The sequence below is a fragment of the Polistes fuscatus genome, unplaced genomic scaffold, assembly GCF_010416935.1.
Source record: "Polistes fuscatus isolate 324 unplaced genomic scaffold, CU_Pfus_HIC Scaffold2, whole genome shotgun sequence".
NCBI lineage: Eukaryota > Metazoa > Arthropoda > Insecta > Hymenoptera > Vespidae > Polistes > Polistes fuscatus.
The window spans coordinates 7,077,207-7,088,677 of NW_025113096.1; the positions used below are offsets into that span (position 1 = coordinate 7,077,207).

Sequence of the window (11,471 nt, forward strand, 5' to 3'; positions counted from 1 at the left end):
AATACGATAATTCATAAGTGCATCACAATATTATTTTCGCTTTATTTACTTTACATAGCAAATATCATTTGGTAATTCATTCGATCTATAAAATACGAGAGAAATCTATTAATATCTGTACACACACACAATAACGAATTATAGAATTAAAAATGAAATTAACTTAAAACCAAAATGTCGGTACCAGTCTTGCAACATTCGAATAATTCAAATGGAGATCAAGTACTATCATCTTTCTCATGCAATAAATCATAATAATCGCATTTTTGTTCAAACAAATATGTTAATGTTAATTGCCTTTTTTTTCTTCTTTTTTTTTATGTGTGATCATCGATGACTATTATTACTGTTATATCTCAGAAAATGCTATTCTATATGTTATGAGATTGAAAAATATACGATGAGAAATCTTTAACGATTTCCTTTACAACTTTTTTCGTGAATAGTTACACGATCGGGATTGAAAGTTCTTCCGCAATTTTTACATGGAACTAATTGATTAAGATGAGACTTCCAACTAGCTTCCGCCATCGCTGCAACGTCTACTACAGCATCTCCTGTAGATGGGTCTTCTGCAAAAAAAAAAAAAGAAAAGAATAATTCGTATATGCAAAAAAATACAGTTAATTATAAGCAAAAATGTATATAAAAAAAATACCGACTCGTATAAATAATATCTGGTTTTTGGGGTTCCTTCCTTCTTTGTTTAGGCGATAATTTGTTGTTTTCCAAATGCCATTTTTTCAAACATTGCGGTTCGTGTATGGCTATACTAACACTTCCAAAATCTCTACCGCAAATATAACAGGTGATCATTCGTTTTTGAGTAGTATCCTAAAATCAACGTATTATCCACGCTTATGTTTGTCCGTTGAGAACAAATTTATGTATCTCCCAACATTTTTGTACATGTTACATTTATTATACGTGATGTATTAAAGCACGCAATGCGATAGCAAAAAGATAAACATTTTTATAAGTATTTTATTCTGATTAATATTTTCATAACGAAGTGGAATATTACATAGTTGAAATCTTAGGCAAACCGAATACAATAAGCATGCTTTCTCGGATGACTCACCCCAATAGGGCTGTCCAAAGTATTGTCCTGTAAATTCGTAGTAGGGGAAGAATTTTCTTTGTGAGACGAAATTCTTTGAGAGTTCGTCGCTTTCTCTTCCTTTTCCATCTTCCAACGTTTCATGCACTGTGGTTCGTGAATCTTTATGCTTCTTGTACTAAAATTTCTAGCACAAATCTGACAAGGTACCATAGGAGGACCGCTTCGTGCAGAAATCGTTGAAGATTTTTCTAAAATATCTATTTTCTCGGTTTTCTCTTTATCCAAATTCTACGATCGTAAGGATTATAATTTAGGATTGAAAATTTATTGGTATAGTACAAATTCTAAAATAATTTTCAAACCTTTGGACTGGCTTTGCAACTGTTCGAGTGAATTGACAAACGTTCTGGTAAAAATGTTCTTCCACATTTCGAGCAAGGAACCAATTGTGTCTAAAACATACGACTGATAAATTAATAATAAAAATAAATATCATATCATACATTAAATAGAATAAAAACTGTAGATGCGAAATTATCCTGAACGAATATTTTTTTCAATAGTCGCATTGCGGCTTAGAATTTTTTAAATTTAATCATGGTCTCGATTTTGCCTTAAGGAACGAAGCGCATGTCATAAATCTAGGTCAGCACCTTGAACACGATAGGGTTGAACCATGGTGCGTGACTAAACTCGTTCTTTCTCATTCATTCTCACTCTCTCTCTCTTTCTTTCTCTCTTTCTTTCGTATGCACCACATAAATAGACATAAACCGGCACCCTCATAGGATTTTCTCGTATAAACGAACTTAATGCATGTTGATGAGATTCTTAAGTGCACCCTTCTACATAATCAACTCTATCAACCAGATGAGATCAACCAGATTCATTGTGGACGATCGTTAATTGTCTTATCAACGTGATTGCATTTATCGCAATTATATAATGATCTTACCATGTATTTATTCTATAGAAAATACAAACCTGACTCTCTTTCCAAGCAACTGCGTTCCATTCCGAATTATTCATAGCAACTTCCGGTCGTTTAGGTCTAGGTCGTCTTTGGGAAACTGGCAAAGAATTGTTTTCTCGTTCCCATTTCTATAATGCATTACCATTTGTTAATATGTTAAAATTCAGTTTACACTGCTTGCCCGATAATAGGTAGTAAAAAATAAAATGAGTTATTTGCTTCGTGTACAATAATACAAAACAAATTTTATTACAATTATTTATATTGTGAAATAAATAGTAAAATCAATTTTATCAATAATTGGATTGAATCCATTGTCATTATTTCCGAAGCATATTATATAAGTATTGAAAATCGATAAGAGTATATAAAGATGACGTCATATAAAAAGATCAACAAATGATAGACAAAACGATCGATGTCTCTTTTATGTATGACGAATGGTGCGTCTCATCGCAGGCGTAGATGTCATTGCCGAGGTCATAAGAGAGACATATCGAACCACGTGTATACGTTGCATAATGCAAGACCAACTACGATGCAACAACGATGCTCTTCTCTATATAGCTTATACACGATAGCAATCTTTCGAACGCATCCGATACGATCTTTGATAATACTCGACTCGTTGTTGCTCGCTAGCTCATCGATTTTTCAACCTTGACGTTTAACATTTCTAAGAAATATTCTACTCTACGAGTACTGACGAATGCATGTATTTTTGTATAAAATAAAATAAATTTGTATGAAAATAAATCTCACCTCCATACACTTGGGTTCGTGAATGGGGAAGCCAGCAGTGCCGAATTCACGACCGCAAATGTAACAAGTTACCGTTTTTGGTCCTCTTCTTATCGGAGCTGAGGATGGTCTCGTTGATTTATCCGATGATTCCTCAGGATTATTCTCTTTCGTTTGAACATCTCGAACCGTCAAAGCTTCGTCCAATTTATTCGTCCTATTTTTATCGCTGCGAAAATTCAATGGCATTGGTTTCTGTATGGTCTTTGGTACCGACACCTTCGAAGTTTTCGGGGATACTGAAGTAATAGCAATCTTTGTTTTGCCAGGTCTTCCATCCTTCGGATGACTATGAAATCTTTCGGGTTGATCCGATCTTCCGCAAGTTCTACACGGCTCCGGAACGTTTTTGCTCGTCAAACTCGTAAAGACTTCGACGTCGGCCGACATGTTGGCTCGTGAATTTTTTTTCCTCAGAGATGATAACGTTTGAACTTTGATCGGTCCGTTCGCATTATTCCTAAAAATGTGTGCGTGCACATACGTAGGTGTTTATGCAAAATCTAAAACCCCTAACGAGAAACGTAAGTATTATACTTACATACCTGTTATTATTATTATCGAATTTCTTAACGTCCGAGGATAATTTCTTTCCAAGATGACAATTTTCTTGATTAGCGATACGATAATTCTTGTGCATTTTCGTCGGTTCCGTTGTAGTTTCTATTTGAGTTAATTTCACGTCGAGTATTTGTTCGAAACTACGACGTTTTTGATGTAAAGCTATGCGATCGTTCCAAGCAGGTCGAAGGTGTTGGTGCTGTTGTTGTTGGAAACCGAGGAGAACAGTTTGACGAGGACGATTGGAAGGGAAAAAGGCGATGCTCGAGTTGCCCCCACTAATCGTCTTCGTCACCTGCTGCTGGTAACGCGTCATAGAATCGCAAAATAATTCCTTACTCAGCAAGGACATATCGAGCTTGTCGACCAATTCTGGATTTAGGACGCTGGGTTTATCAAGATTCGCGGTTTTCGGTCTTTCGATTTCCTCGTAAATTTGCTGACAATGAGATCTTTTTATCTTCGGCGGCCAAGTACTCATTTTTCCTAACGACGATCTCCTTTGCGAACCATCGCTTTCTTCGTCGGTGGACCTACCTCTGCTGCAGTTGCTACTGCTATTGCTGTTGCTCTTCTTACTCTTCTTATTTTTCGCCTTTTCGGGTGCTAAGAAAAATTATTTATTTGTTTTTTCTTTTTTTCTTTCTTTATTCTCTTATATACTCCAATTTGCAAAAGAACAGAATAAGTCCAATCAAAATGTTTCCATTTACCTTCGCAGTTATCCAAATTGTCCCTTATTATCAAGAAAGTCTTCTCCGATAAAAATTCCGTGGATTCTCGTTTCCATTTCATGATGATTTGTTCAAACTTTAATATCGAGAGTTTGAATAGGTAGTAGCATCTCTTACCAATCAGAAACCTATAAAACTTACATTATTTTCGAATATTCTGTTTTTTCTACTATGATTTTGCTAACATGACAAATCAAAGATTTCGTTGAACGATTACAGAACGATCTAAATATGTATGTGCGTAGATTACGTTGAAATTTCATCTTCGTCTTCGAACGATTAAGAAATAAAATAATTAATTTTACATTCCGCACGTTGAAAGTAATTACGAGCGATTCTTTTTAACACGTATTTTTAGAAAAACATTTGTGGTTAATTTAGGTATACGGAAGAAAATTTGTTTATTCATAAATTCGATCGATTCGCTTAACGCGCAAAGCCTGTTAAATCGTGCTCGATGCATAATCACGTAATCGTTCTATTGTTTCGAAGGATGACTCATTGAAACGTTACAAACTTTCTCTGATATTACATTTGCTTAAATTGATACGAATATCTTACGTACACCTACGATTAATCGGCACCGTCATTTCGAAGATTATCAGTTGGTGAACATTTCTAATGATTCAAAATGATTTAAATATCTCCAGACGTTCGGAAATTCAAAGAAAAAGAAAGTTGAACAAGTTCGACGCACTTAAAATTTTCTAATTAAAAATATACGTGATTGTGATTTTAATAAATGAAAATACATAAGATAAACACAGAGATAAGGGTTCGACGCAACAATTTCGTTTCGGAAAATTTTTTTTCTCATTAATTTATACAGCAACAATGAACATGCATTTCTTTTTTCTTATCTTTAGTAGTACTTGACGTTACAAAATTTCGTAAAATTCGAAAGGGAAAGAAAAAGCAGCCGTAAAAATACGTCTCCGTGGTAGCGAATTACTCGGTACACTGAGCTTAGGTTTACCTTGCCATTGGCTTCATATATATATGTTGTATATACCTTTTATGTTTCTCACTGATTGTGAGAATGTATTTGCAGTAGAAATACAGGTGGCCGAGAAAATCGATCCAACGAGAGCACCATTGAGCTCGTTTCTGGTATACCTATTTTATGTGACTTACACTTCCGTCATCGGCCCGCTAACGCGTTAAAATATTCAATATTGTTCGAGCCCTCAGAATGTCTAACAATCAACCATTGAACATTGACGATCTAAAGTTAATTTTTTTATTTCTTGTTTTCTTTCGTTTTTTTTTTTTTATGAAACAAACTTTTACATATGTATGAATTAAATGTGAATTAAATACGATGTTAAATATTATAATATTGATTTCTTTCATAAAGAGATAATTGGACAAGAAATTAGTATAAGCCCGGATATTTCAATATTTGTCAATACTGATAAAATTACGTCGCCAGGCGATACGTTATAATATGGGTGATTTACACATTCTAACTATATAATTATGTAAAAATTTCGAAATTTTATTGTTTTCATATCATAAATGCGGGTACGCAAATAAAAAGAAATTGCGAGTTCTTTTTCTTTTTTATAAATAATATCTGTTATTTTTTCAACTTTACAATAAATACTTCGCTATCTATTTTATTTCGAGTATAATCTTAAAAAATTTGTTTCTCTTAAATTATAGAATAATTTGTATATACACGTCCATTTACAAAAAAAAAACAATATAAAATTCTGGTATATTATCTACGATATCTATATCGTTTGAAGTGAAACCATAATTGAAAAATATTATTATGGAATTGACACCTAAAGCCTCTTTTGTATGAATATTCCCATTCTCTATTTACAATCTTAAAAGCGATATCTTCGTAAGGAGGACCAGCGTGGAATCGTAAAATAGCAAAGTCTTTATTATCGGCACACGGAGTTAAGAAATATTCCGGTGTTGTATGTTTGTCTATGAGATCAGGATAAAATATATTGAACTTGTATCCTTGTACAATTTTCGGTGGTGGATTGTCCATATCATAATGGGTTTGATTATATTTATTCCATTCGAAACCTGTGTGAACTCTGTTAAAGTATCTTGGTTTCCTAGGTCTATATTTATCGGACCATAAATAAATCTGTGCTTCCAACGATGATTCTACGCTAAATTGTGCCTCGTCCGAACCCATGTTTTTCCTTGCTTCTCTGTGCATCGCTTGTTCTTCTGCAGTCATTACATTTTGAACTTTACGCCCAGTACTCAGTACTTGATTTCTAGCATATTCTAAACGTTGATTATCATCCTCTTCTAAAGTAACTAAAGTTCCTGGTTCTAGTTGAGAGTAAGGTATATATTTTGGTGAATAGCCACCTGTTTCATATTCACAAAATGATTCAGATAACATATCATCTGCTGCATTCTCGTTTTCTTGTTCGTCCCTATAACAATCATATGAAATAATAGTTAATATGATTTAAAAAACAAACATCAAGATTTGATTACATGTATACATACTCTGATTGACTTTCTTCACTCTTTTCATTAATATTACTCGTAGTAGGTTCTTCCTGTTTTGTTGAATGCTCGCTTGGTACTTGAGATCCTTCCGCTTCACTTTCTGTTCTAGCTACACCCTGTTCAGCAATCAAGACCTCCAATTTTTTACGTAAATTCTCTTGATGTCGATCCCTTAATCTAGCTCTTGCCATATGAGCTATAAAAATTCATTCATTTAATAAGTCAAAAAAATATTTAATTTACATGTTATTTATATTAGATTAATATATGTTACCTTTTAATTGTGACAACAGACTTTCCCAATAACCGATATCAACGCCTTCCGGTTTCCCGGTTATTTTAGATTCAATCTGTAATTGCAATGACTCTAGCTGAGCTGCTGTTTTTCCTTTAAAAATAGCAGTAACATCTCTTGCCACTGACGAATGAATTCCTTCTCTTCTGCCAACAGCTACTTCATATTCCGATCTTTCTAATTTTCGCAATTTATGTAATTCATCTTCAACAATAACAGTTATATCATTCCAATAATCCAAATTTTTTCCTCTTTCTAATTCTTTATACACTTTAATGTCCTCAATGAGATCTTCCAAATCTTTAACATGTAGTCCTCTTAAATACGTATATGGTTCATGCATTTCCACAGCATCGACTTCTTCTTCCGCACTGATATACTTTGCAAGAAGATCTATCGGTTTAGCACGACCATCCTGAATTCTAATACGTGATCTTAATCTTGCTTGCTCAAGATGGAATTGATCTTCTTGTCTCGCCCATTGTTCTAATTGCGCAGCTTCTTTTCCTCTCTGCAACAACGTCATTTCTTCTTCTCTTTGTTGTCTCTCCAACTCCCTTTCTTGCCTTCTTTTTTTAACTTTCTCTAATTCTTTTCTATTTTCTTCTTGTTTATGCCTATTTCTAGTCTCAAGTTCTTCTCTGCTAACACCAAGCAAACCTTCCTTTTCTAACTTTTTGGACCATACAAACGTTGACAGTAAATTTCCATCTCCGAATGGATTATCTGTATTTGTGTAATGCAAGTAATCATTGTCCCAACCCATTCTTTCTTTACGCTTTCTTTCCTTAGCTTCTTTCTTTTTCAATCGTCTTATTCTCTTCTCCTCTGGTGTTTCTGCAGCTTTCATTAATTCCTTCTGACGTTTACGTTCTTCTATTTGTTTTTGACGTTGCCTCTGCAATTTTTCTAGTAGTTTCGTTGAGTCAGATGAGGTATCCGAAGAAGAAGAATTGTTTGATTCAATCGACGGAGATGACGAAGTGGAAGAAGAGGACGACGAAGATGACGATGACGAAGAAGAGGACGAGGATGATCTGTAATGGATTAATATTTAGTTACTAAACAAAAAGGTATACGTAATATAGGTTAGGATGGAAAAAGCTTATTTCAAAATACTTTACCTTTTTCTGTTTTTATGCTTGGACGATTTTTTCCGTGATTCGCGTGATTCACGAGATTTCGACAAATTTCGAACATCTTTAGATTTCTTTTTTCTCGTATTAGATTTTTTCGAGTTTCTATGAGATTTAGAATTTTGTGAATGATGTTCAACGTCACTATCGTATTTGTTCCTACTTTTATGTCGTATATCTTTCTTCGATTTTTCAATATTACGTCTACGTGAAACTTTTTCCATTTTATTAAATTGTATTATGTAAATATTAACCTTAATCAACACCACAACGACGCTTACTAACACTGAAACTTGAGACAATCACCAGACATTGTTATGTTGGTATCAATGCAGCAGTGTATTTAACTTTTACTTTTGAATTTGACTAACCTTAACTGAATTTCCGTGTTCATATTCCGCACATGTATAAATTATTTCATTTCGAATAATGATCTATATAACAATAAATAATAATAATATGAAATACATATATTTCACGTTAAATTCTTAATTAAATTTTTAATCAATGATGGGTGGTTAAAAGAAATTAATTTAAAGTGTCAACGACTAGAGAGTAGTTGAATTTCCCCCACTTCTTTAAATTGTATATCCGTTAAACTTTCAAATCGTGCACCCTTCGTAGTCAGAAGGTTTTGGAAAATTCTCGAGCGCTTACTGCAGCGTAGCATAGCAAATTATTATCGTTTATTTTGTCTCCTTTTTTTTTATTTGACTGTGGTATTACAATCAAGTATTACGGAATGCCGAATCCTATTTATTATTCTGACAAATATTATGACGACCTTTATGAATACAGGTAAGTTCCCAATGGACGGTTTACTCTTATTATCTACACTTTCTTTTATTTTTCACTAGAATATTTCGTTCCATTATACATAATTAATAACATGTTGTACTATTCCAAATTCACGAATACTAAAAATTCCTGATAATTTACTGTGTTTTTTGTTTTTGGATAAAGTGCAATCTTGCATTTAAATAACTAACCACACATATGCTTTTGTTAGCTTTGTTAACTTCTTTGATATTATTACTTTTGGTATTAATTAATTCATCCTATCTACATTTGAAACCAATTAAAAATTTTTTAATTATGTATGTAAAAAAGTTCATGCTAGGGAAAAGTATTGAGTATAGGATTGTTTTTTTAGGCATGTGGTTTTACCTAAAGATATGCAGAAATTAGTGCCAAAAACCCATCTCATGTCTGAGCAGGAGTGGAGAGCTATTGGAGTTCAACAAAGTCAAGGATGGGTGCACTATATGATCCATTACCCAGGTAAACTAAGCGGTTAATATTTTCATATATAATAATATGGTATGCTAATCACATATCTAACGGTTTAAAATATATATTTTTAGAACCACATATTCTCCTATTTAAAAGAAAGATCACATCTCCTCCGCCAGAAAATAATTCGTAAAAGACCATTATACTTCATTGTGAAAATATTTGTTGATATCGTAAAAGCATTGGAAGGGTTCAGCACTAGACGATTCATTTGAGTTATTCAAAATAATATCATATTTCAAAGCAGTCATTTAAGTGAAGTATATGTTATTTTGCAACAGACAAAAACTAATGTAAATCGTTTTAATTTTAAGACGTGACATAAGCTGTGCTCTTCTCATAATTAATTTCAATATATCATCGAAATATTCTGTATATATGTCTATAGACTACTTTAGCTTTTAATATTTCATCCTGTTAACGATGTTTCTTGGAAAGATAACAGAAAATTCAATATTTCATTGAATCCTAAAAGATGAGCTGAGCAATCGGAAACTTGTGAAATAAGAGTTATATTCTAGATAACTTTGCGTGTTAGGTGCCTTAGTATACGGTAAATTTGTCGTACTCCCCTCCATGCATTTGAATAATGTGATAGAGTAATTTTTATACAACTTTATATCATATTACTCAAATTATTATTTTATTATTCAGACTTTATATTAAAAATAATTAAATGTATTTTCATTTCCTCGAACTTAATGTAAGGGTAATGTTTCAATTGATGGTTAGTATTTTTTTGTAACTTAATATTTAAATATTTGTATACGTATGAGTAAATAATGATTTAGTTCGCTAAACAAAAAGACATGTACCCATAATGAAAAATAAATATTTCTTTTTTTGTATATAAATTTTCTCATTTATATTATTTATTTTATATCGCCTAAATAAGCGAACCATAAGATATATATACTCTCAAACTAAAATACAATGAAAATAATTCAAATTTTCTTCACGGTTAATAGTTAAAAATGTTACAATAATAAACCCGAAGTGAAAAAAATTTAATAAAAACGCATTTAAAGACTTAATTAATATTACCGCAATGTGCTTGACCTCGATCTAATTAACATCGTCTATTATATGTGTCTATTAACAGAGTATTTTAATACCTAAATATTTCTCACAGCAATTTCCATAAATTATACACAAATTAATTTTAACTGTGTTTTGACGTACATAACGTGTGAAAGCGTCATACGTTTGTCATGAATGAACGTATTTAAAGCATATATAGAAATACAACTTCATCCTCGTATGATGTTATTTATTCGATTAGGTAAATTCCTATGTATTTAAATAATCATGAAGAACTAGACAATATTTGCAACACGTGCGACTAGGTATGCGACTAACGAAAGTTTGAGAAACACTGCTCTTCCTCTTTTCTGATTTATTAACGTTAGAAATTAATAATGTAATGTTTGATAAAATGCCTGAAGGATCGAATTGAATCATAAGAGAAGATAAAAGGTCCTTGATCCGGTAACGATGATGATTGTATCGATAAAATAGAAGGGATTTGTGAGTGTGCCTGTACGTAGAGAAAGAGAGAAAAAGGGTGGGAGAAGAGAAAGTAGATAAAAGTTGTAATAAAGAGAAAGAGAGAGAGAGAGATAGAGAGAAAAAAAATCATCTCGAGGTGGAAAATGAACGATGATGATTGTGAGATTATAAAAGAGGGAAGGGGAGATGGGAAGGCAATAGAGAAACACAGAAGGGCTTCGACTCGCATACGGTTCTCAACTTTGGCTTTTAAATGTATATGTATATAGTAATGATATATTGTCGGTTCCAATAAGTGAAAGTGAGAAAGAAATAGTTACTTTGTCGGTTGTGCGCATGGTGTTGTACGCGCAGGCGGTTAAATATAAAATTAAATCTTACAACATAAATGAAATTATAAATTCCATTGTAATATATTTTAACAAAAACAAAACAGACAAAAATGTAATTTATTAAATTAATTAGTTTCTAATTCATGACTTTTAAGTAGGTAGATAATTTTTGTCAAGAGAGTTAACATACACATCCTCGCTTTTTGAGATCTTTTGCGCATGCGTATAATGAACAAAGTACACTGCTAGAAAGAGAGATTTATATCGTCTGGACCGTGTTATTC

General features: G+C 32.6%; 2 protein-coding genes across 2 annotated transcripts; one reads left to right on the forward strand and one right to left on the reverse strand.

Annotated features, from left to right (window-relative positions):
* Nucleotides 1–18: 18 nt before the first annotated feature.
* LOC122517188 lies at nt 19–8,383 on the reverse strand. Its single transcript, XM_043635611.1, has 13 exons — nt 8,042–8,383; nt 6,897–7,954; nt 6,620–6,818; nt 5,859–6,543; nt 5,109–5,248; nt 4,112–4,260; nt 3,383–4,004; nt 2,799–3,297; nt 2,048–2,164; nt 1,426–1,515; nt 1,082–1,351; nt 663–834; nt 19–572 (listed from the first exon to the last, which is right to left on the reverse strand). Exons 1-13 carry the CDS (start codon nt 8,275–8,277, stop codon nt 412–414), a joined length of 4,398 nt encoding a protein of 1,465 aa, XP_043491546.1. The 5' UTR covers nt 8,278–8,383; the 3' UTR covers nt 19–411.
* Nucleotides 8,384–8,636: 253 nt separating this feature from the next.
* Nucleotides 8,637–10,194, forward strand: LOC122516747 (cyclin-dependent kinases regulatory subunit). The gene is made up of 3 exons (XM_043634817.1): nt 8,637–8,851; nt 9,207–9,334; nt 9,418–10,194. The coding sequence occupies exons 1-3, from the start codon at nt 8,796–8,798 to the stop codon at nt 9,477–9,479; spliced, it is 246 nt and encodes an 81-aa protein (XP_043490752.1). The 5' UTR covers nt 8,637–8,795; the 3' UTR covers nt 9,480–10,194.
* The last annotated feature ends 1,277 nt before the right edge of the window (nt 10,195–11,471 follow it).

Bases quoted from the DNA above. Each gene is read 5' to 3' on its own strand.
- LOC122516747 (XM_043634817.1), top strand. From the start codon at position 8,796: ATGCCGAATCCTATTTATTATTCTGACAAATATTATGACGACCTTTAT. The intron at 8,852-9,206 runs GTAAGTTCCCAA...TTGTTTTTTTAG, and splicing joins GACGACCTTTATGAATACAG to GCATGTGGTTTTACCTAAAG. The intron at 9,335-9,417 runs GTAAACTAAGCG...ATATATTTTTAG, and splicing joins CTATATGATCCATTACCCAG to AACCACATATTCTCCTATTT.
- LOC122517188 (XM_043635611.1), bottom strand. From the start codon at position 8,277: ATGGAAAAAGTTTCACGTAGACGTAATATTGAAAAATCGAAGAAAGAT. The intron at 7,955-8,041 runs GTAAAGTATTTT...AATCCATTACAG, and splicing joins AAGCATAAAAACAGAAAAAG to ATCATCCTCGTCCTCTTCTT. The intron at 6,544-6,619 runs GTATGTATACAT...TGATTGTTATAG, and splicing joins AGTGAAGAAAGTCAATCAGA to GGACGAACAAGAAAACGAGA.